This window comes from Ziziphus jujuba, chromosome 3 (genome assembly GCF_031755915.1).
Source record: "Ziziphus jujuba cultivar Dongzao chromosome 3, ASM3175591v1".
In the NCBI taxonomy this organism is placed as follows: domain Eukaryota; kingdom Viridiplantae; phylum Streptophyta; class Magnoliopsida; order Rosales; family Rhamnaceae; genus Ziziphus; species Ziziphus jujuba.
Genome location: NC_083381.1, coordinates 17,700,009 through 17,722,477, shown reverse-complemented (window position 1 = coordinate 17,722,477; position 22,469 = coordinate 17,700,009). Strand labels below are relative to the sequence as shown.

The 22,469-nt window shown below is 33.8% G+C and overlaps 2 protein-coding genes across 3 annotated transcripts; both read right to left on the bottom strand.

Annotated features, from left to right (window-relative positions):
- Positions 1-2,653: 2,653 nt before the first annotated feature.
- Positions 2,654-15,957, bottom strand: LOC107422614 (protein transport protein SEC24 C). 2 transcript variants are annotated; one of them, XM_016032083.4, is made up of 25 exons: positions 15,810-15,957; positions 14,445-15,444; positions 13,254-13,484; positions 12,959-13,033; positions 12,726-12,824; positions 11,647-11,758; positions 10,999-11,126; positions 10,222-10,341; positions 9,204-9,284; positions 8,194-8,271; positions 7,942-8,034; positions 7,333-7,387; positions 6,670-6,746; positions 6,514-6,585; positions 6,321-6,404; positions 6,095-6,214; positions 5,917-5,985; positions 5,669-5,746; positions 5,406-5,544; positions 4,917-5,081; positions 4,456-4,601; positions 4,163-4,342; positions 3,653-3,741; positions 3,467-3,498; positions 2,654-3,028 (listed from the first exon to the last, which is right to left on the bottom strand). In XM_016032083.4, the coding sequence occupies exons 2-25, from the start codon at positions 15,330-15,332 to the stop codon at positions 2,919-2,921; spliced, it is 3,321 nt and encodes a 1,106-aa protein (XP_015887569.3). In that variant the 5' UTR covers positions 15,333-15,444; positions 15,810-15,957; the 3' UTR covers positions 2,654-2,918. The 2 variants fall into 2 exon arrangements, with proteins under 2 accessions (XP_015887569.3, XP_015887570.3); XM_016032084.4 differs by having other exon boundaries at positions 14,445-15,438; positions 15,810-15,950.
- A 3,254-nt stretch (positions 15,958-19,211) lies between these two features.
- LOC107422607 (uncharacterized) lies at positions 19,212-21,045 on the bottom strand. The gene has a single exon (XM_016032073.4). The coding sequence runs from the start codon at positions 20,722-20,724 to the stop codon at positions 19,288-19,290; it is 1,437 nt and encodes a 478-aa protein (XP_015887559.3). The 5' UTR covers positions 20,725-21,045; the 3' UTR covers positions 19,212-19,287.
- Positions 21,046-22,469: the final 1,424 nt, after the last annotated feature.

Genomic DNA, 22,469 nt, shown 5'->3' with positions numbered 1-22,469 from the left:
GATGTACTAGATCAAGAAAAAGTAAAGAAACTTTAGTTTTATAACATCGAAAATGTAAGATTTTGATTATTGAATAGTGAATTATATATGTGCACATATATATGTGTATATATACATGTATACATATCTTTTCCCTCCCGTTATTTTTATTTTTATTTTTTTATATGATATAATTTGTATTCTATTTATGTTTCTTTAGTTTTCTATTATCTTAAGGTCGCTCAAGCTTCGTTGGAATATTGATCGAAGCTATAATTACAGATATTAAATTTGTTGAAAAGGGAGAGAAAAGATATGGATGCACATGCGTTTATTTTATTTAAAATAAGAAAAATTAATTAGCTAGCTAGCTAACTTTTATATGGTAGCAATTATTCATTGAAGAACAAGGAGGGGAACAAAAAACTGGGGACGAAAGAACCCAATCCTATATTATCTGCTCTCTTTCCAATATTTTCCACTGTCGGTTTAATATATCTCAATTTCTAACATTACAAGAAAAAATTTTCAATAATAATAATAAAGAGTTTCAATATATCAAATTACTTATTTTCTTTAAAAAAAAAAAAAAGGAAAAAGAAAAAGATGTCAAATTACTTACTATTTAATAAAAAAGTACAAAAATTAAATTCTCAAATAACGTACCATATCTTAAGGTTTCCTATTCCTAAACCATTTAGAAATCTTAATTAGCATTAGCTTTCTTTCTATAATTATACACCGTTCAACATACCAACCAAAACTACATTTGTGGAAACTCAATCAAGCATAGGTAATAGGTTTCAACAACAGTGGCTGCTGCAAACTGGTCCGACCTTCAAACTGCACTCTTGGTGTTGATCCTCAAAAGACTTACTTTCGTGGACATGGTCTGCTTCAAAGCTGCTTGTTCTTTTCATGGAATAAAGCTTGGAAATCTTACCATGCTCCTCCCTTTCATGCTCCAATATTGTGCCAACCTCCATGGCTCATGCTCGATGTTGATCATCAAGACAAGAAGCAAGAATCTAGCCGCTTCTTCAATATCTTGGAGAACAAGTATTAAAAGATCATTCGAAGATTTTTGCAATTATTGGCTTGTGGCATCATCACAAGGTTGGTTAATGTTTTTAAATGAAGATGGTAATGATGGACATACTTTAACCCGTCTTCGGGTTTCGAATCCAACTTCCTTCCTTAGGAGACTCTTGTCATGTCCATGGTTTTTCCTTTGAAGTGCTTCAACTCACGTTCCAAGTTTTGTTTGTATATCTAAAACCATGATCCAATTGTGTGGTAGAATAAGTTTTTCAGTGGTGGTGATGAGTCAAGTCCAAAAAGTAGTTGCATTCTATAAGCTTGGAGACAAAAAAAATGGACAAGCTTGTAAGAAATCGATCGAGATCATCAAGGTTTCAACGAATATTGCACTAAACCATTAAAACGGTCTCTTCTATGGATTATCACACGAATACAATACTCACTTGAGGCTTGGGATTTTAACAACTGTCACTTTCCCAAGAAAGTTTTGCGTCTTGAATTTTCTAGGGTAGGTTGTGTACCACTCCGAAATGGGCAGGGTTATTTGATGGAATCAAAAAAAGAGATTTTGTATGTACCCATATTTTTGGTTCATTTGGATTTGTTATATATAAACCTGGTTATGTTAAAAAGATATGGGTGATTATGGAAACTTTGAACGATCGAGCTCTTTTCTTAGGGCAACAAGGATCTATATCAATATCAACTCAGGATTTTCCAGAAGTTTGGAGAAAATTTAATATGCTTGGAACAAACTCATGGTGTTCTAGTCTACGACTTCAAAGAAAAGATAAAGGTTGATGATGATAATGATAAGATGTTATCCAAGTTACCCTTTTGGTTTGTTCCTGATCCATGGTCATTTATGTGTGTATATATATATATATGTATATATACATATATATATATTGGTGTAAGTTTGTTTTCTATATTATTATTAAGGCATGAACCAAAGTATAAGATTTGACTATTGAATAATGAATACTGTGCTTCTCTCCCCTTTATGGATCTATTAATGTTTATGCTGAAGGAAAGTAAATTTATTGTCACAACACAGAGAAAAGTGTAGGGGCATCATATTGTATTCGACCCCCAATTTATTAATTTTCAAAGGAAAAGAAAAATCCTAAAAGGAAATTACCCCAACATATAAAATACATGACTAGAAGACGAATATATTGAACCGTTCTCTATTGCGGCTGGTTTGCATTTTTGATCTGTTGCCTGCATTATGGTAACCCTGTTCTACTACACACAGCTCAACCTTCAGACTCAAAGAGTAAATCCGATAATTGGAGCATTTTACTTGTTCCATAATAACAAAACCATGATGGTATATTCCTCAGAATACACTTTAACCATAATCATTTATAACAAAAAATTTTCAATATTGCAAGCTATAGAGAGAGAGAGAGAGAGAGAGAGAGAGAGAGAGAGAGAGAGAGAATTATATGATGTACATTTGGAAAAACAACCAAGCAAGCTGTTTAAATATATATATATATATATATATATATCACAAAATTACAAGTTACCTGAACCAACCATTAATTTTGACTTTCTTGCACTAGTAACGGATAGCAAAAACAAAAGGAGACTTAAGTTTGAAGGGTGTAAGTAAAAGAGAAGAGGATGAAGGACAAGAATTTTTGTATAAAAATAATAAGCAAAAACTTTGAATTTATTAGGCAGTATCATATGAATTATCAACAACAGTAACAAGCCTCCTAAAGCAAAACTCGGCTCTGCTTCGCATATAAATAATTAGTCGGGGCGATCAGGGAGTGCAATGCGTAGTAAGTATCTAATTGCTCTATCCTCTGAATTCAATGTGTGTGCCCCAGCCGGAAGTTGATCAAAACTTGCTAACCAAACTCAACAAAGCTTTTTTTAAACTCTCACGATGACATTTTCACCTGGATTTGCCGATGTATATGCACTAAAAACTCAACATAGGAGGGTCCACCTGGATTCTGGTCTTCTACCATATATGAGAAGAATAACATTCCTGCAAGGTCCAAAAAACGCGGAAGAATCCGATGAATTTGAATCTCATTATAACTTAATAATCAAAATAATTAAAAGTGCATTGCATAAAATGAATAAAGTATAAAACTCAATAATCCAAATTTGGAGGTTTGTCTTAGAAAACAATATGAAGTCCATCTATTTTTTTCAAAATAAATGATTATCTGAGGTAATGATTTAAGTAGTGTTCCTATTTTTTTTCCAATCCCCATGATATCCAAACAAGACCCTCATATAGTCTTATGGAACAGGTATCAAATTTGATTTAGTGCCATCACAAATCTCCTATGGTTGTGGCGTCTACTAGAATGTCACAGTACATGTGCCAAAGATTTTTCCATCAGTTTACCACAACAAAATAATAATAGCAAATAGTAGTATCCCCTTTTGTTTCAGAGGGTTGCAATAAGTTACTGACCTGAGGGATCTCCTTTCTTGCACAATTTTAAGCTGCACAAAAATGACAGGCGTAAAGAATTGAATTATGGGACAATTTTGTCATTGAAAGGATAAATGAAGCTATTAACGTCAAGAAAGCTGTAAAAAAATTAACAAAAAACAAAGAATAAGAGAAAATTAATGGAAATGAGATCGCCAATCATACCGGAGGTAGGAACATCTTTGCCGCCTAATTTCATTAACTACATCATTTAGCTTCTTTGATAGTGGATTGTCATACTGCTGCAGCACAAACTGAGAAACAAAATTATAAGTAACAAATGGAAAGTTGAACATCTGGTAATTTGAATCAGTTACTAAAGTACATCACTTAGCAGTCTCAACTCAGTTCAACAAATCATTGAGGAAAGCATGAAAGGGGAAAAAGCATTAAATAGTAGGGAAAAATTGAAATTCATGTTCTAGTTTATACTGGCCTGGTATATATTATACCCTCAAAAAACAATCTTTTTAAAAAATAAATAATTGATAAGTTAGTTAAGAGTAAACATAAAGATCTTTGGATTGCTTATAATGGACCTATTTGGTGCCTAATAGTGAAACAAATCAAAGATAGCTCAGTCATGTTCAGAATCTCAAAACCTCAGCCTCAGGCTACAAGTTATTCCCAACAAAAGATGATTATTAGGTACTCAAAGATGAAATTAATTGCTACCTGACTAGGCACTTCATCAACAGAGGCAATGCCAAACAGTTTTCTCAAGACATCTGAATCCACCGAGTTCCCAATGTATATTAAACAATCCTCACCATTCTCAAGAAGATAAATTCCCCTCTCATTCACATGTTCGCTAGAAAGTGGAATCACTGGAGGAATAAGAGATTCATCATCCTCCTGTCAATTAGTAGAAAGTCAGCAATAATTTAAAAAGCATATGTTATAAACAATGAACCAGGTTGCAAAACTTTATTTTATTAGAGAGTAAGGAAACAATGGACACCTTATACCTTTGAATCAAGGTCGTGAATAGCCATCATCCTGGGATACACAAGTGGAACTGCCAGAGGTGTAGAAAGGGACGAAACATAATTGATCCAGAATGAGCGCTCATCTATTTTTCCATCAGTACGTAGACCCGTACTTTTAATTAATGCTACAAGAAGGGGAAAAAAAAAAAAAAAAAAAAAGAACGAAAATTATCAACATATGTACAGAAATGATAAAAAGCAAACCAAGTTTGTGCAATGGAGAAGGCTGATTGGTTTAATATAACAGTACCAATCACAGAGGAAAGACCATAGTTATCAGGAAAATCAAAATAAGGATATCCTCACATCTATCAGAGACTAGAGATGTAAATTAATTTGATGGAGTAATCAAAGAATATAAAAGAAAAACAAAACTTTTAAGCATCTTACTTATCAATGTCCAAATGGAAACAAAGCTATATGACCAAAAGGAAACGTACCTAGGGTGTACAAAGGCAGAAGCTTAAGTGCCTCCGGAAGGATAAGCTGTCCAGATGATGATACTGTAGCACAAAATTTACGGTATGATAGCAGACTATTGATGCAAAGATTTGTCACTTGCTCCCTCACTCGAAAGAGAGGGCTGGAAGGAATTTCAATTGCCGCTACAAAGATCAAAAATAAGAAATTAGTCCAAGTATTCTTTCTAATGAAGCTGGGGATACCACTATAAGATCTCCCAAACTTATATACAGATATGGACATTGGCATGATGAAGACAGTGACTAAAAAGGTTGAGCGTGGAGACACAGAATTTCAGATTCATGCTCTATATGGTTTTCAAATTTAGAAAAGTCATTCTAATAAATACATTCACAGTTTCAAGCTGCTGTTTTTTATGAAAATAACTATTATAAACTGGGAAATGCAAATAAAAGTGGAAGTGAAAAAATACAGCAATAAAGATGTATAAAAGTAGAAGCATATACCTTGCTTCAAGAAACACGTGAATTGGGTGTCCAAGTCAGCCGAGCGAAATAGATTAGTTAGCATACTTGTGCATGGCAGAGACAAAGTTGTAACTCGAATTCTCCTTTGGCCAAAAACCGTGGTGTAAAGAACGGCACACTGGAAAAAATTTAGATAGTCAACCAAGCAGGCATGAATCATAACCAGAAACAAGCCTGGAACTCTTATAAAGAACTGGAACAACTGAAAACCCAAGGAAGATAACAGAAACATTATTATTTACCTGAAAGGCACATTCTGAGCCATCCTGTAATTTATCATCGTGTTTTAATGTTACCATTATAGTTTTGTCACAGTCAATCTGCATGGTTATAATAATTTGTCATTAACAATCAGTAAAAGAACTGAAATGTCAACTAGAGCTACCAACTTCAATCAGTAAGTCACATGTTCAAATGTTCTTCAACTTTCAGGTAAAGTTATGCTTTTTGAGATTCATCTAATAACAGATTGGTAAACAATATAACTAACCCCAGGAAGATCAACGTCTGTTGGAACTCGTTTGCAAAAGTTTCCACAGTACTCTTGAACTTGAATACCCTGGAAAATATGAAAGAAACATTAACTTCTCCTGTAACGCAACTTTAAAAAGCATGCTATATAAAAATGAAGAAAGAGGCAACAAATAGGTCAGTAAATGAGAAGATACCTGGCTGCATCTCACACGCATCACTGCTTCAAAACCTTGGGGCCTTGTGACATTCCATCTAAGATCATTGTAGAGCTTTGCAGGATCAGAAAGAGCTGAGAAAGGGTAATAATAATAAACCTGGAACAAAAAATATATATATATAAACTTAAAATCAAAATGATTAAACCCAATAATAAACTTGCATTTCGTACTCATTAAACCCAATAATTACAGCAAATAGTACCTGCCCTCCAGTTGTTCTAGGGACAACAGAGATGGAAGCAATGTCCACATATGACTGGGTAGTGATAAATATATCAACACAGACCTGAAACATGTCATGATAAACAATTAGCTCATAAAAATTTTGCCATCAGCAAACATTAACGGTCATTTTTCAGTTCTCCACGAGTGAAATTAATTTAGTAGAAGGTTACCTGATATTCGGCAAATTCAATAGCCATAGTCTTTAAGGTTTTATCAACAGGCTGGAGTAATTTATGGGCCTCCTGAGAAGATGGAACTATATAATATTACACGCTAAAAGAAACATGCATGACAGAAACAAAAAATTAAATTCAAGATTTTCATACCTTATCCCCTGAAGATATATTAGCTCTCCCTTCAGCTTCTCTTGCAGAAAGAGCACCAATGCCAATTGACGGCAAGACTGCAGACAACACATATCATCAGCATACTCTGTGCTGCCATGGAACTAACGATTCCATGAAACAAACATGAATTCATATCTCAAATGGGTGTTATTAATAAATTTTAATGTATAGATTATCCAAAACATACAAGACAAAAAATCATAAAATTTAAAAGACTTGCTTAATGTATTATGCTGTAATAACTTTACTGGAATACATAAATTTCAGATACATTCAGTAATAAATTTCCTCATTGATTTGGCCGCAAAGACAAGTAGCTGCACAAAAAGTATAAAAATGACCACACAAACGACTCTGAATTTTGCTGTACATGAATCAAAATCTTTTGCTTTGTCTTAGCAACTAATTGCAACAGGAAAGGAGCTTTGCAGAGCCAAAAAGAAACTAAATGCATCAGCATTTCAGATTGTTTCTTAGAGACTCACAACAAAAAATAAATAAAATAAAATAAAACCATCGGACAGGTATAATTGGCTGACCTTACCAAAAATTCAATTACGTAAAAAAGATTTTAGTCATAAATAACAAACAATGTTCTGAATTTGGATATGCACAAGTTTGTTTGTAAGTTTATGAACTTGCCTGACTGAAATACCAAAAGCTTCCCGCCAGTGCTCTTCATTGCCAAGAAAGCAGCCTAATAGGGGCAAAAATATGGGATTATGAACATTGAAATCTATGCTATGAACATTAAGATATCAATCCTCATAATAGCAACGTGCGAATATACAGTGTTCAGATTCTAGTATCTGGCATCCACAGGCCATAACAAATGAACAGCAGAGCCAAGTACATCTCTTACAATTATCCTCATTTTGATTAGATAATTTAGTAGCAAGCACCCATTGTAACGAAGAAACTTCAATTCCAACAAAACCCCACATTCAAACATCAAAATACCTGTACTCAAATCTTCCCAAAGCTAGGCATGCTAATTATTAATATATAGGTCTAAGAAAACACCAGCGCAATATCCATTTTATATCATAAACACTAGCATGTAAAGACAAAATTTGTAAAGATTAGAGTTGACCATTCAGGTTTTGGCTTCTTGGAAATATCTGTTCATTAGCCAACTATTATGTTACCATCATTTTCAAGTTAAAAGTCATTTTCACGTCCACAATTTCTAATTTTTGTGTTTCGAAGACTAATAGAATGTACCACAACTGTGTCAAAAAAATGGCATACCTTAATTGCTGCACCAAAGGCTGATTCAGCAGTTTTACTATTCTGAAACATTGTTGGAATGCTTTCCAGCAATAGCTCCAAATGTTGGCGACACTAAATATAAGAACAACAAAAACATAGACTTAGTTAAACGTATGTCAAATGATTAACTAGTCAATGGTAGTTAAAATATTGCCCATGCACTTCAATATCAGTATCACTACTGGAAAATCACTTCAGCAACAGAAACAGATAAACAACCTAAAAGCTCACCTCTGAAAGAGGAACAAGAACATCTGTCTGGAGAGGTGTATAAACATCTTGTACATCAGGAACAATAAGCATCAGCGGCTATAAAACAAAAGTTAAACCCCATAATTAGTCTTAAACCTCTTCAAAGACAGTTCAGGAAACGTACACAACAAAACTACTCTAAAGTCTAAACTACTACTTATAAGTTAAAACCACATCCTTAAAATGAAGCCAAAAACAAAAACAGTAAGAAGATTATAGAATGCATCCATCTACTGGTATAGAATATTGACTTTTGGGTAATGGTTAAAAAAGTTGCATTTTTGCTTCACTATGAAAGTCATTCATACTTTCAGTATCTTGTGCAAAATATTGTTTCCACCAATTGTCCACCTTGAGAAAATTAGAATGTGAAAAGGCATGTTCCCAAAATCAATGAACCTAGAAGTTATTGTAAAGTTTTCCCTCGTATTTATGCCAAGAGACAGAAGACACTTAGAGACTTGATTTGTACAATGCAGTTACCACTAGCTGAGTTTTGGATTTTTCTTCAACCATGCATAACTGAATTTTGTAAGCTCTGTAAACTTGTAGGATTGGATTAATGCAACTTAGACCTAAAAACTACATGACGGTCCTTCATGCAACAATCCCTAAAATCCGACCAAGCACCGTCATATCCATCCTAATTGGATTAAAAAGATGTTTTACACATATAAACAAATAGTCGTATATTCTGTTCAATTTGTCAAACATTTCATATAAAAAATGTGTTCCTTCAAGGATAATGTAACATTGGTCACATAATTCCACATCGAAACATGCATTTTAGATCTCATGGCCACAACACAAAGTATATTCCAGTGTACATTTCCATTTACTCTAACATCACCCAAAGGCCACAGCCATCCAAAAGAAATAGTAATCACAAACAACTCAAAAGATGAACACATAATACGAAGCAAATATGAGTGATATTCAAACCTAACTTAACCTTTTGTAAAAGAAATAAGAAACAGAACCATGTTAACCTGCTGTAGTGCACGTTTCAAATTGTAAAAATGGATTGTCAAGTCAAATGTTGCAATTCCCACAATTGTCTGAGGACCTTCCTGCATTATTAAGATCAGTAACATATGAGTACTCTAAATACTATTTCATTTTGGAAACTGCTTTCTAAGTGATCCAAGCTTTGGGAAATCAAGAAAGGAAAGAGATATGATAATCCAAGTTTATTTAAAAGATGAATTATGCAATTTATCATTGACATATACGTCAAGGTTACAAATAAAACAAAGAAACTTCAGTATTATTTTTTTTACCTTTTTTTTTTTTTTTTAAATATAAGAAACAACCTTCCATTGATAGGAAATCAATACAAAAGGTAAAAGGGAGGAAAAGGATCTTCAGTATTTAAACTCTTAAATAAGAATATGAAGCTTTTTCTTTTTCCTTTACCTTTTTTTTTTTTTTGGCCCCCTCTTCTTTTGATAGGAAACAAAAACTTAAAAGTATTAAAGGTTCATTGACGCTTTAAATAAGGTAATCAAGCATAGTAAAGAATTGAGGTTCATTGTAATTGAATGGAATCAATGTCTTTAACCTCACCCCCCCCGCGGCTGCGCCCCCCTTTCCCTCTTTCTTATAGCCCCCCCTTCTAGCTTACATATGTAGCGTTTTTGAAAATATTTTATTTAAAAAAAAATATATGGATTGTCATATTGTATAATTAGCATTAGAATTTGATCTATGTAACATGTACTAATATAACAAAGTCATTATATCTCCAGAGATTTTGCTAGTTACTACATGGTTTCCCAAGCAAATGATTATATCTATTAAAAAAAATTCAGAAAATCTTAAAAAATATAAAATGATGGATCTAAAACACTTAAATATTTTTGTTTGAAGGATATAAACTCTAACAAACACAGAGGCAGAAAACAATAAGAATTCAGCAAGTAAATAAACTATAAAAGATAGCAAAACCAAAACCTATAAGATTCTACAAACAAATAAGTCAAACGGGGAAAAATAAATCAAACTCACAGGGAGATCAGCAATAACTTGATTGATTGCACTGCAAGCTGCAGCAGTTGCACCAGTTTGTATTGCATTCATTGATACATCGATCAGGAAAAAGTACACAGCTGGCATGGGATCACGCACCTAAGGATAGATAAAAGCTATGATAAAGTGACATAGATATGACAACTTCAGATTATAGTGAAATGTTTCAAAAGTCCAAGGCCTCAAGGTGTTTTACTGAAATGAGGACAGCAAGTTCTTCCATGTGAGTCAGTAATTTGTTTTCTTCTGTCTCATAAGGGAATGATTTATATGTCCATCAAGAAATGGCCTCAATGTTTATATAACTTTTACCTCCTTCTTCTTATCTTTTCTTTTCTTTCTTTTTTTTTTTTTTTTGTGTGTGTGTGTGTGTGTGTGTGAAAATTTCAAATGTATACATGTCTCACAAACATATTTCTCAAGTGAAAAATATCAAGACTTCGGACTACATTAAAAATTATTTATATGAGTAAAACAACTTATCACTGGATTAATAACATAAATGGAAATTTTTTTTGGGTATTGTTACCAAAACAAAGGTGAGGAAGCCTTGTTACATTTGAAGGTAAAGCAAGTATTATAAGTTAGACCTGGCATACGAGTTCACTACCTATTACTTTGGGCCCAACCCAACCAAAGTTGGCACTTAGCGAGTGTCTGTCATGTTCAAGAATGGCTATGAAAGATCGGAACTTCATACAGGAACATGGAAATCAAACATCAATTCATATGGAAAATCTTGCAAAATAAACTAACCATGAATTCTCTTGTGGCAACAAATTCAACTGTCCCTCTACATAGCTCAGGCCGTTCATCAGCATCTCTACGCCTACCATCTGGACCTAGATTGCAGTGGTAGTCACGGGGAGTGTCGTCGGTAAATCCTGCAAAAGGTAGCGGGATAAAATTTCAGCATCAACTTAACACACAAATACACATATAGCTAAATCATACAATAATACTGTCCATGAATATAGGGAAAAAAACTACCTCATGGTGCAAATAACTAAATTAGGAATGGTAAGTCACATAGCAATCTGGATGTTAAGACTGTTAGTGAAGCCCTTAAAGAATCTATGAGCTCTTAAATAGATGGATGACAAGTGAGATTTTTTTTTATTTCTTTACTCTGGACATAAGATGACAAGTGATATTTGAGAACCTGTCATTTTAAGATGTAGGGACCTAAAAGGAAAGCTTGGGAATAAATAAATATTCGAAAAAATTGTGCAATACAATCTATCCACTGAGCAATTAGAACCAAGGGAGGTAAAGGTAGCTATATTATTCAATTGCATAAGCATCTTCATACAGAAAGTTACATGCACACAAGATTATAAATATTACACAGGATGCTTGATAACTAACACGAAGGTTAAATATGTGAGTAAAATGTATTCTTACCACACAAGTTACAAATGAACCGCCTCCCCTGGTCAATGAATTTCATGAAAGGATTTATGTAGCCTTTGCAACGAGAACACCGAACAGGACCGCTTTCGCCAAAATCCACAACCTATTATATGAAAATCAGGAATATACTTGCGAGCTCAGTGTCTTTTCAGATTGTTTGGTGGATTAACAAGGATATAACACAATTGTTTGGATCATATTACGATAACTACAAGTTACAGAACATTATGGACAGATTTGTAATAGCTATAAGGTGCATGAAATCCAAAGTTTTCATGGTAGAATTTAATTCTTCAACAGAAAAGCCTTAACTAAACATACAAATACAGGAGATATTTATAGAGTAGAAGCAAAGACTCACCATCAAACAATCAGAATAGAAACACTAAAGATGGACTAACAAAGTTCAATAGTCTAAAGTTCCAACTTAAAACATACTTTAAACAGTAAAGGTAATCAACTTTTAGCAAAAACTACAAGAACCTTATGATCTTCTATTAATCTATGCGGTAGCATGATCATATTGCCCTTCAATATGACAAGCCATAAAGCACCTGGAATTTACAATTAATGGTTCCAAAAATTATCATAACTCCTCTGTCCCAAAGTTCTTGTGACATTTGCAAAAAGCCAAAATGTTTAAGAAACTACAATAAACTCACTTAGCCATTTCGGTATCAACTTTTTTCCCCAACAGTACCCCTGTTTACATGTTTAAAGTTTGAAAATTGATAATTTACTTCCAAAGAAAAAAAGGCAAAACAAAACAAAACAAAATTCATGCATACATTTACCATTAATGGAAAAACCCATGGAACATGCTAAATATTTAAAGGATGATGATGGAGTACAAGAATAAGAAGTGCGCAAGACACTCTTTCTAGAGTTATGAGGAACAGCTGCTACATCTTCCCTTCCTTTTTGTCTAATACTTAATACAACTATATGCTTCAGATTTAATTTCTTATTCAATGGCTTCTGTTCTTCACGGAAATAATTTACAAATAAAGGTTAATTGTTTATATGGCCACAAATGTAGTACTTAGAAGAGAAAAAGAATCATGGATTACGTGTATTGGTTCCTCAGATGGATGAGGAAGTGCAAAAGGTTGAACCAACAAAGCCAATGGCATCCCTGATGTTGTCAAAAGATCACCAGTGCATGGTATCTGTTAAATTTTGGAGGAAAAAAGTGTTAAATCAAAGTCAAAAACCATAACCATTTCATGAATATGGGATTTGTATGAGTCAATGTTTATGAAATGAAATAACTAACTGCCAATCAGTACAAGTTGAATCTAACCTGATTGATAGTGCACCTCATGTAACGCGGACTGCAATTCCCTGTGTCTCTAACAATGTAATCAGTTGTAGCAGGCTTCACCCAAAAAAAAAAAAAGGGAGGGGAAATTTTAAGATAACCAATGATAAACTATAAATAGTGATATTACCACTCAATGAGAAAAGCTGTGCAGAATACTCTACAAGAAAACAGAACCAAAATAACAGGAAGAAAATACCAACAGGCAGGTTATAGTACTATATCTTCAAAACTTCAAAATCAAATAAAGTTTCTTTTTGAAGTAAAAGATAATTACCGGAGGAGGATTCGCCTGATTCCCCTGACGAGTGTCATGCAGAACAACTGAGGATCCTGGCATGGGCCGTGGAATTTGATTAGGATCAATCTTTGTTGATCCAGCCATAGGTGCTCCTGTTTGACCAATAGCAGGCGATATGGTAGTCATGGATTGATTAGGTGGAGGTGGTGGCATTCCAAACATTCTTGGTGGTTGTGCAGAACCAGGAATTGGTGGAGGTGGAGCCATCTAAAGCAATTTTTAAAATTTTTAACAAATTAAACCAAAGTAAGAAGTAAAACATTTATTGTTTTAGAATTACTAGTTTCATCTCATCACTGCACTAGGGAACTGGTAGGATAGAAAACAAATTAAAATACTTAAAGAATAGTTAACATGGATCTAACAATATACATACGATAAGGTCTACATGTGAAATTATTTCTGAATGCATATATTTTTGGTTTAAAGGTTTTGTTATGTTGAAAAAAAAATGCTAATGAGGCATTACTCAAGAGCGCAAGAAGTGACATGAGTTTAAGATTTATGGAAACTAAAAATCCAAGTGCACGGAAAAAGGACACAATCCTATTTAACAGATCATTCAAACAGCCACCTGAACAATTTTGCCTTCAGCTACATCATGAAGATTCGTTTATAAGCATTATTAGTCCTGTCTAACCCCAAAACCCAATAAATACATAGAGAAGCTGCCCTCTAACTAAAATCCATAAATTAATAAAGTGCCACAAAATATCAGAGTAAATTTAACTACTATTGATAAGTTTAATATTGCATACTAAAAGTATGAATTTATATAAAGAAAAATCAACTCTAGAAGCCTGGAAACCCTTAATGGATATATTTTTCTCTCATATCATTTTTGAGAAATAACATACTGCCACCTATGGCAATTAAGACTACTCTTCCCACATCTTGAAGTTTATAACTTAAAAGTAACTACTTAAATAACTTCTAACCTAACTATAGCCTAAAACTATAATCTTCTCCTACCTAATTCTACTGTTTTATATAAAATCCATAGACATGCTGAGTTGATAACAACCTCTATGAGAACACCTCAAACACACAAATCTTATTAGGAATGTAAACATCATCTCAACAATAACTTTACATACTCTACATCAATTCCACAATAGTAAAAAATTGTGAAACCCATGCACTACAAGTAATTAATATATCAATTACCTGCCCAGGCTGCATTGGCCATGGAGCTGAGCCATAAGGAGAACCTGGAGGTGGTACGCCTTGAGGTGGAGCTGAAAACGGTGATGCAGGTTGTGTGGGAGGACCTGGTGGAGCACTAACAACTGTACCACCTAGATGACTACGCATGGTTGGAGCTCGAGGAGGAGCCAAAGCTGACATTGCTGTTTGTGGAGGTCCAAGAGCTGGTTGTTGCACATTGCCAGTTGAAGGGAAACGGGAAGCACCTGGTATGGCCCCTGGAGCAAAGGCAGGTGGCCCATTACTCATCAATCCACCAGGGCCACTCGAAGAGGGTATAGTCTGGCCGGTTGTCAGTGGTGAAGAAAGAGAAATAGGCCGAGCACCAGGCTGCAGTGATGGTGGTGCTACAGGTCCACTTCCTAGACCTGCTGACTGGAAAGGACCAGAAGAAGGTGGTCCGGAACCAGGCGTTACATAACCACCCATCGAAGAGGGCAAAGACCCAGGAGGTGGTCTTGACACAAACGGTGAAGGCTGGCCAACAGGTGGCCCATAGGGTCTTACTGGGGCACCAGGAGGGGGTATTACGGGTTGTGAGGGTCCTGATGGAGGAGCCATTGAAGGTCTTACAAGCGCACCCGGAGGAGGTCCAGGCCGGGAGAAAGGTGGGGATGCACCAGGGACCCCAGAGGAAGGAGCTGATGTAGAAAAAGGTGGTGGCTGGCCATAAGGTGAAGGTCTAGGTGCAGAATTGGGCATGGAAGGCGGTCGATTGAGATTCAAATTCTGCAAATTATCAGCTAGGTAATCTGGAGGTCTCTGAACACTAGGATTGTAATTCGGGGGTGGTACGAAGTTATTATTGTTGGGTCTTGGTGCCCCTGGAGGAGGCACATTAGCTGCCATAGATCAATCACAAAAAAAAAGGAAAAAAAAAACAAAAAACAAAAACCCAGATCCCCTTTTCTTTTTCTTCTTCAAACTGTACCGAATCAGTTCAACAACCCACGATCTGAATCTACATCAACAAGAAGAAAACAAAAGTACCTATTTTTAGTTTATTCCAATAAAAAACTACGCAAAAAATAGATTTTCCAAATTTTTTTAACTCTGATTCTAACTTGTCAAACAATTCAATTCCCAAATCTAACACTAATCGAAAAATTAACACCGACCCAGATCACTCTTCCACTTCTTATCACTAAAAAAATCAATCCTAACAATAAATTTATCCCAAATTATAAAGATACAAATTTTAAGCTTTTTTTTTTTTTTTCCAATAACACTATCTATTAATTAAGAAGATCGAAAAAGATCTACAATTTTTCAATGAAAACTGAATTTAGGGTTTGGGTCAGATAGAGAGAAAGAGAGAAAGGGCACCTGGTGTTGAACGGAAGGTCGCTGTGCCGGTACTGATCGTCTGCTACGTTTCTTCTTCTCTCTCTCTCTCTCTCTCTCTCTCTGCCTCTGTCTCTGCAAAACGGTGTGTATTTGGAAGACGTACCAAAACATAAACAACAGGCTTTTTATTTTAACCCACATGCGTCTCACGTCCCAATCACTGGCTGCCACGTATTTCAACACCTCTGTTTTCCGTCTGACGTGGAAATTGTTTACCATTGATAATGTTTATTACATGTTTCCTTTTTTGTTTGCTGATTTTATGTTGCATTATAGCTCCTTTGCCAAAAAACAAAAAAACAAAAAAAAAGTATTTTACAGGATTTGTTTTTATATTTACCCCTTATATACATGCAAAATTGTTAATTTATATATACTTACAGTAAAAGGAAAAAAAAAAAAAACCAATTTATGAAAGCAGAGTTATATAATATATGGAATTATTACCTTTTCAAATTTTTTTTTTCATATTTACCCACTTTTTTCTGTTCTTATTTTAACTTAGACTCACCGAATTTTAAATATCAAATAATGTAGAATCGTATTGGTTTGTCATCCATCCATTAATGCACTGCCATGTCATTGGATATTCGAAATTTTATAAACTAGTAATGTTTTCGAAATCTTTTTATATTCAATTTTGAAAATTTCATATCTCCAATAGTTGTCTTTCATATGTAGTACCTTCAAGTTCAACCTTCAAGATTTAGACTATTACGTCATTTCATGGTTGAAATTTGACAGGATCTTGTGTTTTTAATAAAGAATGTTTCTTTTTAGTATAAAATTTATAAAATAGGAAAGAAGTATTAACAAAAATTAGAGATCACCTAGGAAATAGTTTTATACAAAGGAGGGTATTTGTATTTACTATTTACCCAAAAAAATGGTACATATTATTATCATGATTAAATCATATATATTCTTGTAAATACAAAACTCACAAACTTATAACACAATTATCGAAGAATATATATATATATATATGTATATTTTGTTAATGTAAGGATAAATTTAATCTGTTTTTTAAGGCATGAATTATATACATAAATATCAATCTGGATCCAAAGTGAATTTAAAAAAAAAAAGTCAATGAAATTGTTAATTAAACTAACCTTTATTTGGCTTAAACAGATACATATTTACCAAAGTCAATAATAAAGATTATTAATTATAACATTAGACAATAATGATGATTATTAATTATAAACATTAGACTCATTTGGGATGCTACAATGCAACTAGATTTGATTATATTATTTTAAATTTGGTTGAATAAAATTTTACAATAATTTAGTTAAATTGATTGTATTAAAATACACTAGTTTTAATTTTAAATATTAAGTTGTGTTTATTATGAATGTTAGGACTTTATCAATCATTATGCCATTCCTTGGTAGACAACTTATCAAAGTGATAGGTTTGGTTAACGGTTTTCCTTCATATAAACCTACAGCCTATGTAAACTGATGGTCGTATCTATGAGGTTCAAAAGTGATATTACTAATCAATAGTTTGACAAATAGTTTTACTGCTCATACAAATGGAATAACACCCCATATTTGATTGTATATTGTTTTTCTTAATATTGGTTTTATTACATATTGCTTTTGCTTAGTTTTCCAATCCTTAAGCTAAGCTTAACAACTCTTATATAATACTTATCTTAATTTTCAAATCAATTTTATTAAATTTATGTTTATTATATGAGGTTTTTCATAATTTTTTTTTCTTCATAATTTTCTAAATTACTAATTTTAATTTTCAAATATGTTAAAAAGTTAATATACAATTAATATGATTATTTTAAAATAAAAAAATTAAAAGATATAACACTATTTTTTTAAGACAAAATATATAATAATTATTTGAGGTTGAGATGGTTTATAATTTTTCTTTTAACATTTCACCAAACAAAGAATCCTCTCCATTTATAAAGAAATGGAGGCAATTTGAGTCAGCTAGATTGGGACATATAATAGAGTCGAATCTAATGGCTAAATTTATGCCATTCATAGTAATTAATTAGTAAACTTTATAGAATATTCACTAAATAGAAAAGATAATTAAATATTATCATATAATTTGCAATATTATTTGGCAAATAAATTTGATAAATATTTTTATAACTTTACTATTATATTGTTTCTTTTATAGTTAAAAATTTAATTATTAAAATAAAAAATAATGCTAAAGGTATTATCTAGTCTACAACAATATCTACCAAATATATGACTTGTAGTGGCAGCTTAAGTGGTAGAGCACCACAATCCACCCATGTCTATGTGTGCAGGATTCGAGTCTTGGGGTGGGAGCCTAAGGGCCCATCCATACTAACAAAAATAAATAAATATCTATATTCGTCGTTACGTTAACATGATATATAATTTATATACATAGATAAATAAATATAAATCAATCAAAATATTTTATGTGTGCAAGTGGTTGATATTTTGATTGACTAGATGGTACCCAGCATCATTCTAAAAAAATCAAATATGACTATTTAAAATTAAATTGCTCATTAACTACTTTTAAAAAAATTAAAAATTCATAAATATTAATAAAAAAGTTTTTAATTTGTAATTTTTTTTAACAATGGGGGTGGGGGATTCAAATATGGTTCATCACTCAAGGAAGTAGCAGCTATTACCACCATAACATATTTCATATATTTTTATAAATATTGAAATCTACTTTTAAATTATGATTTTCTTTTTGTCATCGTTTTTTACTTGACTTGTTTTATTATTTAATTCTTAATATTACTTAAACGCAACAAGTAGAGAGGCATTACATACATCAACATACTACCAATTACTAATAAGTACAGGTATTATCATCTAATCTAGGAGAAAAAAAAAAAAAGAAAAACAAAAAAAATCAAAATCCCAAGTCACAATGAACAAATCAAAAGCATATATATATATATTGTGCTCTAAACAAAATTTCCTACACTGAACATCTGCAAATGAGTGAGGAAAATGAACATGATATAATGTTTGTTCTTGGTTTGTTAGAGACCATGGTGAACTGGTTCTACCTCAGCTCCATTATAAGTAATCTTCTTTCCATTTCATTTCTTGGTCTTCCAAAGCTCAAAAGCACATATCTTGGATGAGACAAGGAAAATCTGTCATTGGCTGATATGTTTTGCATTGTTTTAATTTCATTTTGTAGATCTAATAAGAATCTTGTGGAACACTAGGAGTTCTTTGTGTGAGTTTAGGATGTTTTGTATGGATATTTCCTCTGTTTCTCTGAGGAATTAATCATGTTTGAGTTAATTTCATCAATGCAATTAAAACTTGAAAGAATATACATTGTTCTAGTCAGCATATTACATTATTACCTAATAAAAAAAGAAAAAATCTCATCATGTACTATTTCAAAATATATTAACAATTAGAATAAAATTAAAATTTACAATTTTTGTCATACAAAATTCCATCGAATACTAAACTCGAGCTAAGGCTCTGTCTTTGAGCAAAGCCTCAGCTGCTCTTCTACCCGAAACCAAGGCACCGTCAAACGTGGCAATGGTCAAATAGTCCCCACAAAGATACACACCGGACCCGACCCGTGGGTCTTTCACCAAGTTGGTGGGTGGGCGCTGATTCGGTTGTGCAAATTTGACCCGGTAAGTCCTCAAATGTCTCCATGACCCTACATCAGATCCTTTAAACCAATCGGAGAGTTCCCGAACAACCTCAGCCGTCAGATCATCACCCGACTGGCCATCAAAACTCCCAATAAGCGACACCGAGACTAAAGCCTTTCCAGGTGGGCCATAAGTGGGTGCCACATTCGTAGCAAAGAACATGTTATTCACAATGCCCTTGCCCGACCCGTTTAGCAACAGAACCGGGTCTTTGACCGGAATTTGTGCCCGATCCGCTGAAAAATACAAACAAACCGTGCTACGGGCCGGGTTTTCCTGAACCGCTTGGGTTAACCCGGGTAGAAGCTTTTCGGCTTCGGGTTGTTCAACAGCTACAATCACTCCAAGCTCGCTCTTGACAATCTCTCCGCTCAGCAATCTCACCGCTGGCGAGTCCAACCCGTCGGAGCCGATCGAAACGGCTTTAGAATCGAAGAAGATCGAACCGGTTGGTAATTTTCCGGCGAGTTGTTCGGGGATCGCAGCAATGCCGTTTGCCGGAAGAGTATTATCTCCGAGAGCGAGACACTTGAAGATGAAATCGAACAATCTGGAAGTCGTTTCGAGCTCGCGATCAAAGAAAATGCCTCCGAAAAACGGCCTGAAGAACCTGCCGATAATTGACTCCGAAAAACCGATGCTCTTCAACAAATCGATCGTCGGAACCTCATCGGAAACCAAAATCTCTTCATCGGATCTGCTCAGAACCCTAATTCTCGTTGAGGCGATAAGCAATTTATCGATAACCGATCCGATAGGGTTAGTCAGGGACCTGAGCGAGTCCCAGAAATGGCGTAGAGGATCGGCGACGGTGTGAAACTCGCCGTCGAAGTAAACCAGAGCGCCGAAGTAGAATCTCTGGAGGTCCAGCTTTTGATAGTCTAGAAGCTTTTTGGCTTCCGGGTAACCAGTGATGAAGATCTGGAAGCCGCGGTCGAGTAGAAAGCCATCGACGAGGTCGGTCCTTACGCGGCCGCCAACGGCGTCGGAAGCTTCGAGAAGGAGGAAAGGGACATTGTCGGAGGCGAGTCGGGTCGCGGCGGCTAAACCTGCAAGACCGGCTCCGATGATGACGACGCCGGTGGTGTTTGGGAGGGTTTGGGATTGGGGAGAATTGAGAATTGGGGTTTGAAGTGAAGCATGGGAGGGTTTGAAGGATGAGAAACGGATTGGTTTATTGGTTATGGGGAATGAGAAGGAGCAGTGGAGTGGAAGAGTGAGAGTGGCAGTCATTTGAAGGTTTTGGTTTTGGGGATGGGACTCTCTGTTTGGGACGAAGGAAAATCTGGGGTTGTGCTAACACACTTTCTTGGCTTATCCATTTTCTGCCACGTGGCATTTTCATATTCTTTTTCTCATTGGTCTGGGTATGTTACACGTGTCTCTTACCTGAAATTTATTTATTTATTTATTTTTTTTAGAAAAAAAAAATTGTGGAAGATTATTTTAGATAATGCAAGAAATTAAATGGCCCAGATAGAAAATGATATTTTTATTATTATTATTTTTTTTAAAAAAAGGTTCTGTAATATACTAATGTTTGTGAAAAAGCAATTTGTAAAGAGAAAGTATATGTGCAATTTTCATGGCTTTTTATGCACTTTAATAATGAAATTAAGAAGTATTTTTTTCCAATGAATTGCTCGATGAAAATGGGCTGAATATGGAAGCAATTAATTAAATTAATGGGTTTCATCTCTAATGTGTGTTTTTAACTTAAAAACACCATTTTTCTTGGTATTTTTTTGGTTATTTGGCATAGCCGTCCTTTTCTGGTAATTAAGCAGATGGATTTCATATATTCTGATTATTTGGTAAATGAGAAAATCCCCCATTTAACAGAATGAAGCTTGACAAGTGAGAACTTGATTGATTTTCTTTGTATGTAAATTAGAAGAAAGGAATTTAGTTAGGCAAACAAACCTAATAATATTCTCCTTTACTTGTTTCGTTGTATAACATTTTCCTTAAAAGATGAGGGAAAGAAAGTTCAAAGTATTGTAATGACCTTGTGAACTCTAATTTGATGATTAAAAATTGTTTTCCTATTATTGATTTTCCTGCAACCAAAATATAGACTTTCCAACTATTTTCTATTCTCACTGCCTTAAAATTCTATTCTCATATATGGTTGTTAATTTCTTTGTTAATATATATGGTTTGTTAATATTTCTTCAATGGAAATCCTGCTTTTGGTATATATGTTTTTTTTTTTTTTGTCTTCAAATTAGGTGTTTTCGTTAAGATGGAACCATTTTCTCCTTTTTTTAAACAAGGTGCTATTTGATTCATGTAAATTTAAAGACATTATCTGCAAATTATATATGTAAATTGTGGATCAAAATCAAATACAAGAAAGAAATGAAGAAAACTTAGAAGAAGGAGGTGATACAAAGACTTAGGCGAAGTTAACCCAATTTTAATTCCAACCAACTTTGAACAAACAAATCCACAAGACAAGAATTACATTGACAATTTCCAAAACAAAAATCACAGAATCACACCGTAGAAAGACACACCAAAGCCCAATTATGGAATACCTAAACGCACTTACATATCTTTAATATTCAAAGAAATAAGTTCACCAAAAAAATGGGTAAATAAAAGTAATAATTTGAAACAATGAGCCAGAATAGGATTTGGGTGAGGAACAAACTTTGATTAGTAGGCATAATCTTTCTCCATCTAAATTACTCTAAAAGTACAACACTTTTATGACTGAAAAGAGGGAGCAAAGTAGACTAAAGATCATGTAGGCTTGGAAATAATATTCATATAATATTTTTATAATAAGAAAATATAAATAAATAAACAAATATAAAACGGTCATAAACCACATTAAGGTTAGGCGTGGTCCTAGATTTATTAACCCCCAAAAAAAAAAAAAAAATTATGTATCTTTCTAGTTTCTACAATATACCAAAACAGAAAAATAAAACTTATTGGACTATATGGAAATTTGTAATTAAAAAAAATGC